Below are 21,870 nucleotides of genomic sequence, written 5' to 3'. Positions count from 1 at the left end.
TGGCTCTCCTGTCTTGACTCTACACCTTGAATTGCTACCTCTACCCAAACTTGATCCCTCACCGCTCTTGTTTAGTTTAAAGCCTTCTCTACTTCCCTAGCTATGCGATTTGCGAGGACACTCATCGCAGCACGGTTCAGGTGTAAACCGTCCCAACGGTACAGCCCCCACTGTCCCAGCACTGATACCAGTGCCCCACAAACCGGAACCCAGTTCTCCCACACCAATCTTTGAGCCACGCATTGGTCTCTCTAATCTTATTTGCCCGATGCCAATTTGCACATGGCTCAGGTAATAATCCAGAGATTATTTGAGGTTCTGCTACATAATTTGGTACCTAGCTCCTCATACTGACTTTACAGAACCTCTTTCCTGGTTCTACCTATGTCATTGGTACGTACATGGACCACGACAACTGGATTCTCCCCCTCCCATTGCAAGTCCCTCTCCAGCACTGAGCAGATGTCCTGAACCCTAGCACTGGGCAAGCAACATAGTCATCTGGACTCTCACTTTTTGCTGCAGAAAACAGTGTCAATGCCCTCACTATACTTCCCGCTACTACCACTACATTCATTTTTGTTCCCCCTGCGTGAATGGCTTCCTGTACCACAGTGTCATGGCCAGCCAGCTCATCCACCTTGCACATTTCACTTTCATCCACACAGGTTGTGAGCACCTCAAACCTGCTTGACACTTGCAAAGTCTGAGACTCCTCCACAACTGCCTGCTCAGTCCCATTACCTGCCTCACTGACAGTCACATCCTCCTGTCCCTCACTGCTGATCAAAACAGATGACCCTCTTCTAAGAGGTGTGACTGTCTTCTGGAACAAAGTATCCAGGTATTTCTCACCATCCCTTATAATCTTTAGAATTGTCTTCCTAAACGGAGTTGGTGTACTTGGTGACCGCTTTGGTGCCTTCGGAGACGGCGTTTTTGGCCAATTCCCCCGGCAGCATGAGGCGGACGGTGCTCTGGATCTCCCGGGCCGAGATGGTGCGGCGCTTGTTGTAGTGAATGAGGTGCGACGCCTTGGAGGCGATGCGCTCGAAAATGTCGACAACGAAGGAATTCATAACGCTCATGGCCTTGGACGACATCCTGGTGGAAGGGTGGACCTGGGTCAGCACCCTGTACACGTAGATGGAATAGCTCTGCTTGCGAGATTTTCTTTGCTTCTTAGGCAGCTTCTTGGTGACTTTAATCAGCGACTGTTTCGATGCCTTGCGGGACGCACCGCCCTTCGTCGCAGCCGCCAAGTCAGGCATTGCACTCAACCCATCCCTTATGTTGCACAGTGTCTGCATTTCGGTTTCCAGATCAATAATCCTGATCCGGAATTCCTCAAGCTGCTTACACTTCCTGCAGACGTGTTTGTCATGGATCGCCTTGGCATCCAAAAGCTCCCACATCTTACAGCTGCAACATAACCCCTGTCCTACCATTCTAACATATGTTATTTAGTTAATTTACTTTAATTACTTTCTTCCTATGTATGCTACAATTTACTGTGTTTACTGAATGCTAGTACCACTGACAACTAAAGATTATATGCTTCTTAACTACAAGGGATGTGTATTAGATGTTTATTTAAGTAACTCTATTTTATTGCTTGTTTAAAATCTTTGTCGTTTTATTTGAATTTTAAAGTTTTCAAATTTTGGCTTATTATTGTAAAGTTATTTTTATTTATAGATCTACCTGAATTTGCCTGTCCTAAGCTGGTTTCTCACATACTGTCCCTTAGACTGAACACTTACCGACCAATCAATGTACCAGCTTCCTGTGACATCACAGTTGCCTCTTTCCCCCCTCTCCTGCTGCCTCACAGCAGCTGCAACAGTGAAACAGCCCATTCCTCACTCAAATACCCCATCTGTATTTATAGACGTTCCTCACTCAAATACCCCGTCTGTATTTATAGACGCTCCTCACTCAAATCCCTGGTCTGTATTTATAGACGTTCCTCACTCAAATACCCCATCTGTATTTATAGACGTTCCCCACGCAAATCCCCAGTCTGTATATATAGACGTTCCTCACTCAAATCCCAGGTCTGTATTTATAGACGTTCCTCACTCAAATCCCCCGTCTGTATTTATAGACATTCCTCACTCAAATCCCCCGTCAGTATTTATAGACGTTCCTCACACAAATCTCCCGTCTGTATTTATAGACGTTCCTCACTCAAATCCCCCGTCTGTGTTATAGGTGATCCTCACTCAAAACCCCCGCCTGTATTTATAGGCACTCCTCACTCAAATCCCCGGTCTGTATTTATAGACATTCCTCACTCAAATCCCCAGTCTGTATTTATAGACGCTCCTCACTCAAATTCCCGGTCTGTATTTATAGACGTTCCTCACTCAAATCCCCCGTCTGTATTTATAGACACTCCTCACTCAAATCCCCTGTCTGTATTTATAGACGTTCCTCACTCAAATCCCCGGTCTGTATTTATAGACGTCCCTCATTCAAATCCCTGGTCTGTATTTATAGGCGTTCCTCACTCAAATCCCCGGTCTGTATTTATAGACGTTCCTCACTCACATACCCCATCTGTATTTATAGACGCTCCTCACTCAAATCCCCGGTCTGTATTTATAGACGTTCCTCACTCAAATCCCCGGTCTGTATTTATAGACATCCCTCATTCAAATCCCTGGTCTGTATTTATAGGCGCTCCTCACTCAAATCCCCGGTCTGTATTTACAGACGCTCCTCACTAAAATCCCCCGTCTGTATTTGCGGACGCTCCTCATTCAAATCCCCGGTCTGTGTTTATTGACGTTCCTCACTCAAATCCCCGGTCTGTATTTATAGGCACTCCTCACTCAAATCTTCACTCTGTATTTATAGATGTTCCTCACACAAATCCCTGGCCTGTATTTATAGACATTCCTCACTCAAATCCCCGGTCAGTATTTATAGATGTTCCTCACTCAAATCCCCGGTCTGTATTTATAGGCGTTCCTCACTCAAATCCCCGGTCTGTATTTAGAGACACTCCTCACTCAAATCCCCCACCTGTATTTATAGGTGCTCCTCACTCAAATTCCCGCTCTGTATTTATAGGCGTTCCTCACTCAAATCCCCATCTGTATTTATAGGCGCTCCTCACTCAAATCCCCAGTCTGTATTTATAGACATTCCTCACTCAAATCCCCAGTCTGTATTTATAGACGTTCCTCACACAAATCCCCAGTCTGTATTTATAGACGTTCCTCACACAAATCCCCAGACAGTATTTGCGGACGCTCCTCATTCAAATCCCCGGTCTGTGTTTATAGACGTTCCTCACTCAAATCCCCGGTCTGTATTTATAAACATTCCTCACTCAAATCCCCGGTCTGTATTTATAGACACTCCTCACTCAAATCCCCAGTCTGCATTTATAGATGTTCCTCACTCAAATCCCCGGTCTGTATTTATAGACACTCCTCACTCAAATCCCCCGCCTGTATTTATAGGCGTTCCTCACTCAAATCCCCATCTGTATTTTTAGACGTTCCTCACTCAAAATCCCCGGTCTGTATTTATAGACGCTCCTCACTCAAATCCCCGGCCTGTATTTATTGATGTTCCTCACTCAAATCCCCGGTCTGTATTTATAGACGTTCCTCACTCAAATCCCCTGTCTGTATTTATAGGCGTTCCTCACTCAAATCCCCGGTCTGTATTTATAGGCGCTCCTCACTCAAATCCCCGTCTGTATTTATAGGCGTTCCTCACTCAAATCCGCAGTCTGTATTTATAGACACTCCTCACTCAAATCCCCCGCCTGTATTTATAGGCGTTCCTATCTCAAATCCCCATCTGTATTTTTAGACGTTCCTCACTCAAATCCCCGGCCTGTATTTATAGACGCTCCTCACTCAAATCCCCGGCCTGTATTTATTGATGTTCCTCACTCAAATCCCCGGTCTGTATTTATAGGCGTTCCTCACTCAAATCCCCTGTCTGTATTTATAGGCGTTCCTCACTCAAATCCCCGGTCTGTATTTATAAGAACTCCTCACTCAAATCCCCGGTCTGTATTTATAGGCGCTCCTCACTCAAATCCCCGGTCTGTATTTTTAGATGTTCCTCACTCAAATCCGCAGTCTGTATTTATAGACATTCCTCTCTCAAATCCCCAGTTTGTATTTATAGGTGTTCCTCACTCAAATCCCCATCTGTATTTATAGGCGTTCCTCATTCAAATCCCTGGTCTGTATTTATAGGCGCTCCTCACTCAAATTCCCTGTCTGTATTTATAGGCACTCCTCACTCAAATCCCCGTCTGTATTTATAGGCGTTCCTCACTCAAAACCTTGGCCTGTATTTGTGGGCGTTCCTCACTCAAACCCCGGGTCTGTATTTATTGGCGCTTCTCACTCAGATCGCCAGACTGTATTCATAGACGCTCCTCGCTCAAATCCCTGGTCTGTATTTATAGGCGATCCTCACTCAAATCCCCGGTCTGTGTTTAAAGACGTTCCTCACTTAAATCCCCAGTCTGTGTTTATTGGCGCTGCTCACTCAAATCCCCGGTCTGTATTTATTGGTGCTCCTCAGTTCCCCATTGTCTCCTGCAAGTCCATTCTGCTCTGACCTCTAGCAAGGGAGGCCTCACTCGAATCCCCAGCCTGTATTTATTGGCGCTTCTCATCTGCTGATTATCTCCCAGAGCTCCACTCCACTCCATCACCCAGAAAGGTAGAGGGATGGAGCCTGTGTCTATGGAGTGGAGTTTGTAGCGGGGACTGAAGACAATGGCTTTAGTCGCCCCAATATTTAAATGGAGGAAATTTCTGTTAATCCAGTTCTGGATGTCAGACAAGTCTGGACGGTGTGTGACTTGGAGGGGAACTAGGAGGTGATGGTGTTCACATACACCTGCTACGCTGGTCCTTCTAGGAATGGAGATTTAGAGTTTATCCCTCTGCTTTATCCAGTGCCTCTCCCACCTCTCTCTCTATTTACTCTGATGGAGTCCAAAGTCTTGTGTAGGCCCAGACTGGGTGGCAGCTTCCCTTCCCTGAAGGACATTAGTGAACCAGTTGGGTTTTTATGACAATCCAGCAGTTTTCATGGTCACTTTTTCCCAGTGCCAGCCCCACAAATTCCCAGATTCATTCAGCTCAATTTCACAACCTGTTTTTGTGGGTTCTCTCTCACTCCCTTTTTTCTGTTCTAAATCAATTCCACAGGGTATGAGAAGGGGAGGATTTTAATTTGGGGCAGCGAAACAAAACACCACATCAGGATCTGATGGACTCACCCAATTTATCGTAACCTGAATATCATCGGATTTTGAACATGGAAGGAAAAAACACCGTTCACAGTGGGGAGAAACCATACACGTGTTCTGTGTGTGGATGAGACTTCAGCCGATCATCTGGCCTGTCAAAACATAAATGCAGTTACAGTGGGGAGAAACCATGGAAATGTGGAGACTGTGGAAAAGGATTCAATTACCCATCTGACCTGGAAACACATCGGCTTAGTCACACTGGGGAGAGACCGTTCACTTGCCCTGAGTGTGGGAAGGGATTCATTAATTCATCCAACCTGCTGGCACACCAACGTGTTCACACTGATGAGAGACCGTTCAGGTGCTCTCACTGTGGGACTGGGTTCAGGCGTTTATCTGAACTCACCATACACCAGCGAGTCCACACTGGGGAGAGGCCATTCACCTGTAGGTGGGAAGTGTTTCACTCAGTTATCCACCCTGCTGAGGCACGAGCAAATTCACACTGGGGAAAGACCGTTCACCTGTATGGAGTGTGGGAAGGGATTCACTCAGTTATCCACCCTGCTGAGGCACCAGCGAATTCACACTGGGGAGAGACCTTTCACCTGTGCAGAGTGTAGGAAGGGATACACTTCGTTATCCACCCTGCTGAGACATGAACAAACTCGCACTGAGGGGAGGTCATTCAGCTGCTATGAGTGTGGGAAAAGATTGTCCCATTCAAACAACCTTGTGAGACACCAGCGAGTTCACACTGGGGAGAAGTTGTTCAGCTGCTTCGAGTGTGGGAAGAGATTTACTCAGTCATCCCACCAACAGACACATCAACAAATTCACAATGCCGAGTGGCCTTTTAAATGTCCAGACTGCGAGAAGTGCTTTAAAAGTTCTGAGGAACTGGTGTCCCATCAACTTGTTCACACTGATGAGAGACCGTTTAGGTGTTTAGGTGCTTTCACTGTGGGACTGAGTTCAGGCGATACTCTCAACTCGCTGTTCACCAGCGAGTTCACTCTGGGGAGTGGCTGTTCAGATGTTCCAAGTGTGGGAAAGGATTCACTGAGTCATCCCACCTGCTGACGCACCAGCGAGCTCACACTGGGGAGAGACTGTTCACCTGCTCTGAGTGAATCCCTTCCAACACTCGGTCAGCTAACCGGGTGAAACACCAGTGATTTCGTAAGTAGCTGCAGTGATTGGATTTTGCTGTGAATCACATCCAGGACATGTTCATTGGGGTCTGTTTCTGCTGATGTTAATAAACCCCAGCCCTGTCATTCTAGTTAATATTCTGTATAAAAATCAAATAAATCAGTTTTGTCTTAAACAAAGTGCATTGAGTTTTTTTAATATCTCGAACACAAGTTAGTTCCTTTGAAGCACTTTCCCTCTCCTTCAAATCTGCCATCATCACTCCCTCAATAAAACCAATCCTTGACCCCAATGCCCTTGCAAACTATCTCCCCATTTCTCTCCACCCTTTTCTCTCCGAAGTCCTGGTCACCTCCAAAATCCATGCCAATCTTTTATGAAACTCCATGATTCAATCCCTCCGATAAGAAAATTGCCCCTGCCACAATATTGAAACAGCTCTCATCAAAGTCAAAAATTACATCCTCTGTGAATGTGACAAAGGTAAATTCTCCCTCCTTGTCCTTCTTGGCCTGTCTGTGGTCTTTGACACCATTAACCAAACCATCCTCCTCCAATGCCTCTCCACTGGTGTCCAGCTGGGTGGGACTACATGCTCCTGATTCCTTTCTTATCTATGTCATTAAAGCCAGAGAATCACCTGCAGGAGCTGAGATTATTTGAGTTACATTTTCATAGACTCACACTTGGTAAGTGATCAGGTGTCACTGAACTTTGACACACAGATGTTTCATTATCACCTTCACAGTGACCGCGTCTGACAGACCAAGCCCTTCTTTCAATAGCAGCCCTTCTTGATAAGATCAACAGAGAAGAGTGAAGCCATAGCCACTACCCAAGCTCATAGCAATAAAAATGTCTGCTAATGCCCATTAAAATATAAAGCACAGCAGAACAACAGGGTGTTAGTTTGTGACAGACTTATTGAAACAGATTCATTACCAAGTATTTGCCAACAGGTCCATTATTGCAGGATGCAAATGGTAGGAGATGGACCTTGTCATTCTTAATTTGCAATGTCTATGTTAGCAGAATCTCACCCTCACTTATTCAGACTCACTCATTAAGTGATCAGATCTCACTGAACTATGACACAAGCTGTGTGTATCTAAGTTACACTTGTACAGACTCACTCAGTAAGTAGTCAGATCTCATTGAACTATGACACAATCCTACTCCAATGACTCACACAGATTGTATCTTGCAGACCATATCACTCTCGATGTATCAGACCCTTTCCACAAGATTGACTATGTTATTGTCCACACCACAAGATCACAGCGCTACAAACACCTGGAACTTCCTGTTAGAATGTAAAGCTGGGAGAACAATGGAATGTTGCTCTGTTACAAACATATTGATAAAGATTGACTGTCAGAATGAACCAATAATTTCTACCACATTATAGATTTGGTTTGGGGCTGAAGGAGGCCATTTGGCCCATCGTGTCTGCACTGGCTCTCTGAATGAGCAACTCAACCAGTCCTATTCTTCTGCCTTTTCCCGATAAACCTGTACATTCTTCCTTTTCAGATAACAGCCTAATTCCTGCCTGAATGCTTCAATTGGACCTGCCTCCACCACACTCCCACATAAAGCATTCCAGACCCTAACCAGATACTGCGTGAAAGGATTTTTCTCATATCATTGTTGATTCTTTTACTGATCACTTTAAAACTATGCCCTCCTGTTCTCAATCCTTTGATGAGTGGGAACAGTTTCTCCTTATCTACTCTGTGCAGCCCCCACTTGATTTTGAATAACTCTGCCAAATATCCTCTCAGCCTTCTTTTCTCTAATGAAAACAGTCCTAATTTCTCCAATTTATCTTCTTAAGAGCTGTCCTTCCTCCCTGGAATCAAGCTTGTGAATCTTTTCTGCACCCTCTCCAATACCTTCACATTCTTCCTGAAGTGTGGCGCCCAGAAATGGATGCAATAAACCACCTGAGGCCAAGCGAGTGACTTATACATGACCTCCTTGCTCTTCTACTCTATGCCCCTATGAATAAAACCCAGGATACTGTATATTTTATGAATCACTTTCTCAATCACTCTCCTGCCACATTCAATGACGTATGGACATATGCACCCAGGTCCTTTTCTCCTTCAAACCCTTTTGTATCTTCTGCAAACGTTGAAATTTTTCCCTTTACACCAAGGTTTAGGTCATTAATATATATCAGGGAAAGCCCGAGTCCCAAAACTGACCCCTGGGGAACACCATTACAAACCTTCCACCAGCCTGAAAAACATCCATTAACTACTTTCTGTTTCCTTCCACTGAGCCAATTCTGTATCCATGTGGCTACTGTCCCATTTATTTCATGAGCTATACTTTTGCTTATAAGTCTGTTGTGCAGCCCTGTACCAAATGCCTTTTGAAAGTCCATGTACACCACATCGAGAGCATTTCCCTAATCAACCCTCTCTGTTACCTCTTCAAACAACTCCAGGAAGTTAAACATGATTTTCTCTTAAGAAGTCCATGTTGTCTTTCCTTTATTAACGTGCATTTGTCCATGTGACTGTTAGCTTCGTCTAAATTATAGTTTCTAGAAGTTTCTCACCACTGAAGTTAAGGTAATTGGCCTGCAGTTGCTGGGCTTATCCTTACACCTATTCTGGAACAAGGGTGTAACTTCTGCAATTTTCGAGCCCTTTGGCACCTGAGTCTAAGGCACAATTAAATATTATGGCCAGTGCCTCTGTAAATTTCACTCTTATTTCTCCCAGGATCCTTGGGTGCATCTCTTTTGGCTCAGGTGATTTCACAACTTTAAAGCAAAAGCAAAATACTGTGGATGTTGGAATTCTGAAACAAAAGCAGAAAATGCTGGAAAAACTCAGTAGGTCTAACAGCATCTGCGGAGGGAGAACAAAACAGTGAGTCATACGGACTCAAAACATTAATTGTTTTTTTTTCATTCCACAGATGCTGTCAGACCGGCTGAGTTTTTCCAGAATGTTCTGTTTTTGTTTCACAACTTTAAGTATTGATAACCTATCTAATATCTCCTCGAATTCAATTTTAAACCTTTCTGAATCTGAATCACCTCCTCTTTCACCATGGTCTGGGTAGCATTTTCTACCTTTGTAAAGGCAGTTGCAAAGTAATCATTTCAACTCTCGGCTATGCCATTTGCCCCCATGTGTAAATCCTCCTTTTCGTCCCCTATCATCTCTAGTCCGAATGGCAGGAGTTGGAACTTGATCTTTCTTATTTTCTATCCCTATGCGAACAGAACCTTCCTCTTGCTTTCCCAGTTTCAGGCAAAGATTAACTGAGACGCGGTCTCTAATGGCGGCTTGATTACCCACAATCCCTTGCGCCTCAGAAACCGCCCTATCTGCCGCGGGTTGTCCGAGTGGACGGCGCATGCTCGGAGTCTCCTGCTCTCTTTGCTTGAGGTTGGTGCCGGAGAGAAGCCGGAAGCGGCGGATTGTGAGAGTGGAGAATGTTCATTGGTTCCCATCAACATGTTCACACTGACGAGAGACCATTCAACTGCTCCAACTGTGGAAAGGGATTCACTCAGTTATCCCATCTGCAGACACACTGGTGAGTTCACACTGATGAGGCCTTTTAAATGCCCGGACTGCGGGAAGTGCTTGAAATGTTCCAGGCAACTGATGCCTTATTAAGATGTTCAGACTGACGAAAGACCGTTGAGGTGCTCTCATAATGGGCCTGGGTTCAGGCAATCCTCTGACCTCACTGTACACCAGTGAATTTACACTGGGGAGAGGCTGTTCTCATGCTCCGAGTGTGGCAAGTCATTTGGTTGTTCATCCACACTGCAGAGATAACACCCAGTTCACAAGTATAAAGATAAAATACTGCAGATGCTGGAAATCTGAAATAAAACAAAGTGTAGAAAGACTCAACAGGTCTGGCAGCATCTGTGAACAGAAAAACAAAGTTTACGTTTTGAGTCCACATAGACTCTTCTTCAGAAGAGTCACATGGACTCGAAACATTAACTCAAGTTGACAAGTAACTACAGTGATTGGATTTTGCTGTTAATCACATTTGGGACTGAACCATGTTCTATGGGGTCTGTTTCTGCTGATGTTAATAAACTTCACCCAGTTATAGGGGTTAAAATTCTGGATAAAAGTCAAATAAATTAGCTTTGTGTCAAACACACAGTGTGTCGAGTCTTTTTCATTTCTCTACAGAAGTTAGTTCCTTTTGAAGTGCTCTCTCTCTCCTCTGCCTGTTCTGTTCTCACCTCCAACAGCAAGTGTGAGGAGCTCATGGAGCTTCTTTGTCACTAAGATTGAGTCAATCTGATCAGTTGCCTCTGCTGCTTCCCTCCCTTCCACTAGCCCACTGGGTCAACTGTCTCTAAAGATCCCCCATGTCCGAGCTTTGAACTCAGGTCTTTCTCCAGTTTCCTATTTCCATTCATAACCTTTCAGTGTTCATTTTGTCCATGAGACTCGCCTTTTGCTCCAGTGACCCTATTCCCACTGAACTGCTGACCATTCAACTTCTCCATGTTGGCTGATATTGTTCATGATTGCTTCCCTCTCTTCTGGTACTGTCCCTCTCACCTTTAAATCCACCGTCATCATCCATCCTAAAAAAAGGATCTATCCTTGGCCTCTCCTATTTCTCATCTGCATGCTACCACTAGGTGACATCATCCAAAAGCACCATGTTAGTTTTCACATGGACACTGACAACACCCAGCTCTACCACACCACCATCCCTCTCCATTCCTCCACTGTTACTAAATTATCAAACTGCTTAACCAACATTTCATACAGGAAAAGCAGAAATTTGCTCCTTTTAAGAATTGGGTAGATCAAAGCCATTGTCTTCTGTCACCAGTACAAATTCCGTTCCTTAACTCCCGTGTCCATCCCTATGAGGTAACATTGGGATATGTTTTCCTATGTCTGTCAAGCCAGGAATCTTTGTTCCTAAGCGAGAGTGAAAGGGGAAGGGAGAGCCATTCCTACAATATTCAATACACTTCTGAAGATTTTATAAGGTTATTAGACAGTGATTTCTTACAGATCTCCCCATCTTGAGAAGGGAATATCCTTAGTGATTTCTCACAACTGATTTCTGACTAACCTCACTATTTCTAAACTACGAGCTTGTTTTCCTAATTTCTTAATGACAAACCGTGGATAACATACTAAAGCTACTAGAATGATCAGAATCAGCAACACAAACCCTTGAGCTCCCACCAAGAGTAAATGTGAAAACTTTATCCACTAAATGTGATAACTATTGACTGAGATTCATTCTCCCCACCTGCAGATCATCTCACACAATTTTAAATTATTGACATTGGTAAATACATCTGGTTCAAACAGAAGTTCATGCACGGACTTTAAAGATTCTCTAGCTCACTATTCACCTTCATCCACTTGTGGATATTTTCTAAATCGAAATTTTGTTTCCCTCTTCACTTTAATTTTACTCCCTCTGATAGGTACTGGTGTGTTTAATTCTATCCTGATAGTTTGAAAGCCAGTTTCTCTATGGAGTGTGTGTAAATATCTTGATGATTTAAAATGTCTCATTCAATTTTCCACAATAGTCACTTCATGTTGTTCTGTTGTCAAGTATCTGAGTATGTCTGGGACCTGTTCTTCAGTGCAGGGACACCATGCATTTCCACATGGCGACCTGGGAGGGATGGATCCGGCGGCTGGGTTAGGTAGAGAATGTGGGGATGGCAGATTCAGCAGCGGAATTCAAAAGGGAATTGGACCAAATACTGCAACATGTCCAGGGAAAAAGTAAGGGAGAGGGGCCAGGTGAGTTAATTCCAGAAGAGTAAGAGGCCTCCCTTTTCAGACGGAGATGAAGAGTTTTTTTTTGTTTTTTTTCAGAGGGTCGTTAGTCTGAGGAATTTTCTCCAGAAAGCAGTGGAGGCTGGGTCATTGAATTTATTCAAGGCTGGTTTAGACAGATTTTTGGTAGAGAAGGGAGTCAAGGGTTATGGGGGGCGGTGAGGGCATTGCGGGGGGGGGAAGGACAGACAGACAGGAAAGTGGAGTTGAGACCACAACCAGATCAGCCTTGATCTTAACGAATGGTTGAGCAGGGTCAAAGGGCTGAATGGCCCATGTTCCTCTGACCCGGATGAATGGTCTCTATATGTTGTTTTTGGCTCTGATTTTATGGTACAGTGAGGGGCTCGAACGACAAAATGGTCTATTCCTGTTGCTATTGGTTACGTTCTAATTCAGTACCGTTACCAATCAAGGCAATGGTTACTTTCATATTGCCAGCAGTAGCGTATGCGAGTGGTCTCAGGCTCTGGATTTAAGCACCAGTTCCTATTAAGTCATGGATTTTAATCCCACCATTGCCAAAGTTTCAGTTGGTTTGTCTTTCAGACGTTTAATCAAATCCTTTAGAATAGGCTCGGGGTATTTGACACATGATGTAGTTCGTCTTGGTAGGTAGAACAAGGGAGGCTGTAGGAATTTCAGGGTGACTGGGAATAGGTGAGGCTGAATGCTCTTATTCTCTGCTGTAACCATTCCATGATTTTACATGATCAACAATGACGCTAGGATAAGGCCTGCAGCCGTGGCTGAGTGGTTACAGGGATGGATTTAAAATCCACTGGGGCCTCCCCACGTGGGTTAGAGTCCTGCTGACTGTATTTCTCGCTGTTCCTTAGTTTTGCTGCCTCCAGAATTAACTATTGGTTAAATGGAATCAGCACCTTCCAAACACTCCCGTGTGTTTTTCCTGCTTCACTTCCGTGTTGCTTCATTTCTGTTGATCCATAAGCATTCACGGAATTTGCAGTCAGAAATGATACAAAACTGAACTAATTTGTGCCATACTTGCGTTCTGAGAGTTTTTTCTCTCCTTAGAGATAAAACCTTGCCCACTATTAGTTACGCTGCAAGTGTCTGTGTGTCTCAATGTGGTTCAGTTCCCCGAGGGGTGAACACATTTTTTACCATCGCAAACCTTATTCACTTTTCTTATTTATCTTCATGGTAAATGGCACAGAGAATAACAACAGGTTGAAAAGTTGCAAGAGGAGATTGACCCTTTGTGTTTATTTGAGTGGAGACTGCTTATTGACTCAGTGCCTGTATGTTACACAGCGGAGGATGATTGAAATTTTCACTGAGCAACATTTTAACAGGCAATGGATTCATTCGTTGTGATGGTGTGTTCCTGTTCTATATATGCAATTTGACAGTCAATTTCTATTCGTTGCTTTGAACCCAATCTTTCCAATAGGTTGGATGTTATGCACATGTTTCTTTCAATTCCTCGCGTTATTTGAAATGAATATTCATAAATCTATTTCGTCATAGAGTCATAGAGGTCTACATCACAGAAAGAGGCCCTTCAGCCCATCGAATCTGCGCCGTCAAACAAGTAACTAACTGTTCTAATCCCATTTTCCAGCACTAGGCCCATAACCGTCTATGCCATGGCATTGCAAGTGCACATTCAAATACTTTTTGAATGTTATGAGGGTTTATGCCTCTACTACCCTTTCAGGCAGTGAGTTCCAGATTTCCACTAACCTCTGGGTGAAATAATTCTTCCTCACATCCCCTCTAGACCTCCTTCCTCTTATCTTAAATCTATGCTCCCAGGTTATTGATCCCTCCACCAAGGGGAAATGTTCCTTTCTGTTTACTCTATCTATGGCCCTCATAATTTTATACACCTCAATCATGTCCCCACTCAATCTCCTCTGCTCCAAGGAAAATAACCCCAGCCTATCTAATCTCTCCTCATAAATAAAACTCTCCAGCCCAGGCAACATCTTGGTAAATCTCCTCTGCACTCTCTCCAGTGCAATCACACCCTTCCTATCATGCGGATTCCAGAACTGCAAGCAATATTTGGAGACACACAATACTTGTGTGAGAATTTACCAAATAACAGCAGCGCTGGCAAAGTTTGGACAACATTTCCTTGTAGCCAAAGGACACAAAGCAGAATTACGTCGGTAATATGAGTAGAAGCAGGAAGAGATGGAGTCTACTTGACCCTAGGATTTCTTAAACCATTAAACCTTCAGTTGGAAGCTAACACTCTAGTGGTTCGGCCTCGGTGCTTTCACCGCTTGGGTTCAATTCTGTCTTGATGTTATGCAAAATGTCATAACTAGCAACCAATTTATGGTTTGAAAAAGTGTCAAATTAGACTCGAAACCTTCACTCTGTTTCTCCCTTCATATTTGTTGTCAGACCGGCTGAGAACTTCCAATAATACATTCTGTTTTTATTATAGCATGAATTACTGTCTTTATTATAGATATGATCACAAGAAATAGGAGCAGGAGTAGATCACACGGTCCATCGAGCTTGTCCCATCATTCAATTCGATCATGGCTGATCTTGGGCTTCAACTCCATTATCCTGCCCGTTCCCCATATCCCTTTGTCCCCCGAGAGACCAAACATCTGTCCATCCCGGCCTTAAATGTATTCAATGATGGAACATCCACAACCCTCTGGGTAGAGAATTCAAAGATTCACAACCCTTTGGATGAAGTAATTTCTCTTCATCTCAGCCCTAAATTATCGGCCCTTTAGCCTGAGACTGTGCCCCAGTTTTTTAGACTCCCTGACCAGCGGAAACAATCCCTGTGTCCACCCTATCAAGCCCTCTCAGAATTTTACAGGTTTCAATCAGATTGGCTTTAATTCTTCTAAACTCCAGAGAATAAAAGCCTTTCATCTTAGGATAACCAGCTCATTCCAGAGACCAATTTAGTGAACCTTCCCTGCACCGTCGCCAATGCAAGTCTATTATTTTATAAATGTGGTGATGAAAACAGCACACGGGATTCCAGATGCCGTCTCACCAAAACCCTGTAGCAAGGCTTTATTCTTGCTCTCCAATCCCCTTGCAATAAAGGCCAACATGCTGATCCTGCATGCTAACTTTCCACATTGCTTGTACAAGCACACCCAAGTTTCTCTGAACATCAGCACTTACAAATTTCTCACATTTTAAAAGCATTCTGTTGTTCTCATTTTCATAACCAAGTAAACATAATCGCACCTGCCTACATTATAATCCATCTGCCATCTTGTTGCCCACTGACATGACCTTCCGATACAGGTTTTGTTGAAGAGCCATACGGACTCGAAACGTTAACTATATTCCTCTCCGCAGATGCTGTCGAAACTGCTGAGTTTTTCCAGGTATTTTTTTTTTGTTTTGGATTTCCAGCTTTAATCTTTTTACAGTGCTCTCCTCAAAAGTTACCAAATTTCATAAATATTAATCGCAGGCCCCAGTGAGAATTGAACTCACGACCCCTGGTTTACAAGACCAGGGCTCTAAACCACTGAGCTATGGAGCCACTTACACTATCCCGCGCGCAGTAAGTCTCCTAGTGGAACGAGGAACAGGACAACGTTCTGCATGGATGATATTTGATAGACCTGGAAATGCCTGAAAGGGAGAACAGGAAGTTAAAGATGCGACATGAAAGCGGCAGTATTTCACGTGTGTCTGTTGCTTTCAGTAATGAATGTCTGCCGCGGTGATGTGAGAGATTTTACTGCCGACTGTTTTCACTGACACAAATATCACTCCTGACCAATCAATCACAACTGCTCTTTGAAAGCAGCGCGCCAGGCCGAATGGCCTCTTTCTTTGCTGTAACTGTCTATAATTTTATGTTTCCCAGCATCATTTCCCAGTCATTCCGACATTTTATTACACGCTTGGGGGAATGTACTTTCTTACATTCTCGCTTTTGAAGTCAAGACACTGAGCAAACTCAAAGTTTTTCTTAAATTCCTGAGCAGGATTTGGAACCAGACCAGTTGAACGACACTGTATTGGTGCCAATCCTTCACTGCAGCTACCCCTTAAAAACACCTCTGGTGAAAGTGTCTGAAAAATGGCAAATGTGGCCCAGATAAAGCACGTTGCAAGAGTTATAGACAGCTTTCCTCGTGATTTAGAGGTGAGGATTCGGCCCTTTCGCCGCCGTGGCCCGGACTCGATTCCCGGCCAGGCAATGAAGGTTTATTGATCTGGTACAAACTGTCATAACAGGCTTGATTTACTTATTGATTGAAAACAGAAAACAGCTCCGCCCGAATCAGTGGAGTGAGAGTTGAAGATTCACATCAGAGCTGCAAATATCACACGTGGAACAGCTTCGAGAAGAAATACAGTTCCTAATGTCCGAGAGATTTCAGTTTGGCCTGTTTGTATTTACAAATTCATTCTCTCGATGTGTCCATTGCCTTAACAACTCGACCACACGGACTCGGTGTCTGTTTAAATGTTACTCAGTGAAAATTTCAATTGCCCTCTGCTTTGTAACATACGGACACTTAGTAACTGAACAGTCTCCACTCAGAAATACAGAAAGAAAATTCCTCCTGAACCTTTTAAACCGGTTTTTATTTTCTCTGTACGATTTTAATATGAAGCCACACAAGTAAGGGGAATAAAGTGGGGATTGCTAAAAATGAGGAACTGAACCACATTGACACACACAGCGGGACACTCACAGACATATACATCGACAGTGACAGAGGGCTAAGGAGAGACAAACACCCAGAAAGAAAGGATGTCACCAAACTCGCTCAGTTTTACTCCATTTCCGTCTGCAGATTTCGCAAATCCTTGCAGATGAATGGAAATAAGAAAGCGCGGAAGTTTTTGTTTGATTCTATTTACCCGGTAACTAATTCTGTTGGTCAACATCGGGAATAATGAGAACCGCAGTCAGCAAACCAACATTGGGGAAACCCCGATGGATGTCAGAAACCATCGCCCTCAACACTCGCCCGCGACTAACAGCACTTCCTGAGGGAAAACATGTTCATATCAAATCAGAGCATTCAGGAGATGGCGTATTGGCATTGTCACTGGGCTAGAAACCCAGAGATAAAAGCAAAATACTGTGGATGCGAGAAATCTGAGTGAAAACTGAAAATGCTGGAAAAATTCAGCATGTCTGGCAATATTTCTGGTAGAGAAACAGACTTAATTTTTCAATTCCGTGTGACTTTTCTTTGGAGTTCTTTGAAAGTCGCACAGGGCCGAATGGCCTCTTTCTTTGCTGTACCTTTCTATAATTTGATATTTCCCAACACCACTTCTTTCACACTCATTCTGTGATTTTATAATCCACTTTTGCGAGTGGGTTCAAAGCTCAACTACGTGCACAAGACTGGAAGGAGCCTGCGACTCTGGATAATCGGCACTCTGCACATTCCTGTCATCAGTGTCTGGGAGAATCAGGAAGATGAGATCCCAGATTATCTTTACCATGTCATCTGCAAACCCCTTCTTTCTAAAATCCTTGGGTCCCACACTCTCTGTCCCTGCTTTCCAGGGAAAGCTTGGGTTCATGAACTGACTGTGTCTGCATCAAGCAGCTAATTGACCTGGGAGCTGGACGGGCAGAGGGAGCTGGAGGCGAGGCAGGGACAGAAGCAGAAACAGATGCGACATGAAAGTGTTTAGAAGTGTTTAGAAGTGTGTCAGTTACTTTCAGTGATGAATGTCTGCCATGTGTTCCCTTGTCAGTTTCTCAACAGCCGCAGTGATCAGGTTGGTGGGTTTAGGAAATTGACAGTTACACATGAGCAGCTCGTGGGGATATTTCACCTCACTGTCAATGTCATGTTCCAGCTCACAGCAACGGTTGTTGTCATTGACTGAAGAATTCATTCCATTTAAAATGGAAACATGGATAAAAGCAGCGTCAATAAATCAAACTGAAACGAGTTTGATAGTTTCCCTGGTGGTCGAGTGGTCAGGATTCGGCGCTTTTACCGCCGCGGCCCGGGTTCGATTCCCGGTCAGGGAATGCAGTTTTATTGATCTTGTGGAATTGTCAAAATGAGTATTCATTACTTATCGATTGAAAACATTTAGCAGCTCCACCAGAATCAGTTGAAGTTTCGCCTCAGAGCTGAAAATATCACACTTAGAACAGGCCGGGAACAAAGACAAGTGGAGTGAAAGAAGGACAAGTGAAGGGCTGGTTGCAACGCACTGGCCATAGGGACGGTGGTGTCAGGCAAAATATGGATGGGAGAAGGGCAAATTCTGGTGCCTACTGTTTGCATCGACAAAAATATCACTCCTGATGGATCAACCAATCACAAGACTAATTGAACGACAATGGTGCCAATCCTTCACTGGAGCTCAACGTGACCAAAGAGCACTGTTATCGTCAGCCTCTTATGTAACTTCTTGCAGTATATCTGCTGAACAATATAAGCTTATCACAGCTCTGCTTTCTTTACATTGAAATCCAATGCGAAAAAACGAGAAATTTCAAAGCTGAAGAACGTAGACAAGATTGGAAGGAGTGTGTGACTGTGGATAATCGGCACTCTGCACATTCCTGTAATCAGGGCCTGGGAGAATCAGGAGGATCCTGGTGTCTCTTTAGCCTGTTATCTGTAAACCGATCACGTTGTGTATTACGTTCGCACTAACTGACTGTGTGTGGTCAAACAGCTCCTGGAAGGGCGGAGAGAGCTGGAGGTGAGACAGAAAGAGATGTGACATGGAAGTGCTTTGAATCAGTGGTGAAAATCCGTCGTGTGCCAGTTTCAAAGGAACAGAGATTGGTGGTTATTTGTTTGAAAGAAGCTGCACTCAACGTGCGGCGAGCCCAAGACCTGAGATTAAGAGCCTTTGATCTACCAGTTGAACTAACCGGGCACACATAACATATGTATCCCATATCCCAGCATACATGGAGACAACTGTTGCTTTCCACCTGGAGCCTCAGCTTGTTCTGAATTTCAAAGTGTAGAAGGTAATCGAACTACACAAGTCCCAAGGTTGCAATACATTCCTCTCAATCGTCAATAACATCATTCACATCTTCCACTTCTGAGCTGCACTTCATTCCAAACATTGCAAACTCCTCTTGTCTCTTTCATCCTGATATTTTTCTCTGTAACATTTTCATCTGAAGCTGCACAACTAATGCGAATAAAGTTTGTGATGGTAAAAATGTGTTCGCCTCCTCGGGAACTGAATCACATTGACACACACAAAGGGACCCACACAGGGATAGACACCGAGAGTGACAGAGGGCTTGTCTCTAAGGAGAGACAAACGCCCAGAAAGCAAGCATGACACCAAGTTTTGCTCCATTTCCACTGCAGGTTTCGTTAACGAACAGAAATAGGAAAACGCCCGCTTGTTTTGTTGGATTTTATTCAATGTAGCCGATAATTAACTCTGTAGACACAGAGTTAAAAACAGGAATAATGAAAAGCAGGAAACCCAAATGGATTTGGACTCCATCACCTAAACCACTCGACTACGATGACTGCCCCTATCCACAGGGTAATTTTGTTGGTATAAAATTATAGGCGGCCACAGCAGAGAAGGAGTACATTCGGCTCATTGTGTCCGTGCCAGCTCATGGAAGAGGAATTCAGCTCATTCAACAATCCTGCCTTTTCTCTGCAGCCGTTTATATTTTTATTGTCTCTCCTCAGTGTTACTGTTAAAGTGAAAGACCGCACACACCTGCCTTAACTGTGAGCTGGCACTTTTTCGACTGATAGGGCAATTTTAACAGCAGTGGGATTTGAAACCACGCCTCAATAAAGAATGAGATATTAAACCATTGACAATCACTACAGCTGCGATACCAAGCTCACGATAATCTTCCACTTCACTTTGACTGGATCTGGACTCCATTGCCTGAACCACTCGGCCACGATGACTGGTCCTATGGATAGGTTAGTGTTGTTCGTATAAAATTATAGATGTCTACAGCAGAGGAGGAAGAAATTCGGCCCAGTCTGTCCATGCCAGATTATGGAAGAGGAATTTAGCTAATTCGACAACCCCACATTTTCTCCACAGCCATTTATATTTTTATTGTGTCTCCTCGTTCTTCCTGTTAAAGTGAAACACCGCAAACACCTGCTCTAACTGTGAGCTGGCACCTTTTCGACCAATAGGACAATTTAGTAGCAGTGGGATTAGGAACCACGCCTCAATAAATAGTGAAACCTTAAACCAACACCTACAACAACTCATCTGAATTACCGAGCTCAGGATGCTACTGCCCATTGCTTTGTCTGATATTGCTCCTGAAACAGAACAGAATCAAAGCAGCAACAATACGTCATAAGGCCCCACAAGCCTCCTCCGTCACTTAATAAGATCATGGCAGATCCCCAACCTCAACACCAATTTCCCACCCGATCCCGATCGCCCTTCATTCCCTTAGAGTCCAAAAATCAGGAGAAATTGGATGTTTTTTCTTCCATTGATCCGAGAGTTCTGTGGACCCCTGGTGGGATATAAACAATAATAAGAAGCATAGTCGGTAAGATTGGAACTTTCCTAGGGAAACCCCAGTGGATTTTAAAAGCATCGTTTTAACCACTCAGTGAAGAGTGACACATTCAACCACCTATAGCCACTTTACCGAACTCAGACTATTAGTGTCCATCACCTTGTCTGGTATTGCTACTCAAATAGAACAGGAGCAAAGCAGCAGAAATACTTCATAAGGACCCACAAGCCTCCTCCGTCACTTAGTAAGATCATGGCTGTTCCCCAGTCCCAGCACCAATTTCCCACCCAATCCCAATAGCCCTTCATTCCCTTAGAGTCCAAAAATCAGGAGAATTTTTGGATGTTTTTTCTTCCATTGTTCCGGGAGTTCTGTGGACACCTGGTTGAAATCAGCAATAATAAGAAAAACATTCGGTAAGGTTTGAATTTACCTGCGGAGACTCCAATGGATTTTAGAACCATCCATTTAACCACTCGGCTCTGATGATTGACCAAGAAGCCAATGCTTTTCATTTATTCATCAATAACACCATTCACAGCTTCCGCTTCTCAGCTGCACCTCCTTCCAAACATTGGGATTCATTTTCCTCAGGATTTCTTTCTGGATTTAATGTTTAGCTGCTTTGTGACCTCATTTTGAAATCAGAATCGCTTCAATATCCAACACAAATTGAATTGCAAACCTGACGGACAAACAATGGAAAAATGTCACTCGGTGACACAAATCCCATGGTGCTCATTTTCAGATTCACAACAGTTAACTTTTCAATAAAGTGAAGGTATTTTACAGTGAAACGATTTAGAAACTTTGTGTGACTTTTATTTGTGACTCACTCACTCGGGTATTCTGTAAATGCTGCTCGGAGGTTTAAGTGACCCGGATATAATCTACCTGCGTTTTCCTGAGCCTGTGCTCGGTGTATTGGGAGGTTTGGCCTGGCTTGGAGTATCTCGCGTCCCAGAGATGGGCAGTAATCCGCTTATTGAAGCTGCAGTCGCCGCTTTCTGCTGGCAGCGGGTGATTGGAGAGTGCGGGGCCGGAATATTGCTGCTTTTCTGCTTTTCCCTGTCTCACTCACTGTGGAGCTGAGGAAGAGAGAATAATTGATGAGTTTGTTTCTATCCAATAACTTCATAAATTTCCAATGGGCTAGATATCGGTACATGATAGGTTTAATTGTTTTCTCGTTATATTTGAAATTAATAATC

The 21,870-nt window shown here is 43.9% G+C and overlaps 1 protein-coding gene and 2 non-coding genes across 3 annotated transcripts; 1 reads left to right on the top strand and 2 right to left on the bottom strand.

Annotated features, from left to right (window-relative positions):
* Window positions 1-884: 884 nt before the first annotated feature.
* On the bottom strand, window positions 885-1,271 carry LOC144698089 (histone H2B type 1-L-like). The gene has a single exon (XM_078570012.1). The coding sequence runs from the start codon at window positions 1,269-1,271 to the stop codon at window positions 885-887; it is 387 nt and encodes a 128-aa protein (XP_078426138.1).
* Window positions 1,272-15,641: 14,370 nt separating this feature from the next.
* trnat-ugu (transfer RNA threonine (anticodon UGU)) lies at window positions 15,642-15,715 on the bottom strand. The gene has a single exon. It is a non-coding gene; the product is annotated as a tRNA-Thr (tRNA).
* A 2,403-nt stretch (window positions 15,716-18,118) lies between these two features.
* Window positions 18,119-18,190, top strand: trnak-uuu (transfer RNA lysine (anticodon UUU)). The gene has a single exon. It is a non-coding gene; the product is annotated as a tRNA-Lys (tRNA).
* Window positions 18,191-21,870: the final 3,680 nt, after the last annotated feature.

The sequence above is a fragment of the Cetorhinus maximus genome, chromosome 23 (genome assembly GCF_964194155.1).
Source record: "Cetorhinus maximus chromosome 23, sCetMax3.hap1.1, whole genome shotgun sequence".
NCBI classification, from domain to species: domain Eukaryota; kingdom Metazoa; phylum Chordata; class Chondrichthyes; order Lamniformes; family Cetorhinidae; genus Cetorhinus; species Cetorhinus maximus.
The sequence above is the reverse complement of the archived record's forward strand: the minus strand, read 5'-3'. Positions and strand labels throughout refer to the sequence as shown.

What these genes read in the sequence shown, in the direction of transcription:
- LOC144698089 (XM_078570012.1), bottom strand. Translation starts at nt 1,271, where the DNA reads ATGCCTGACTTGGCGGCTGCGACGAAGGGCGGTGCGTCCCGCAAGGCA.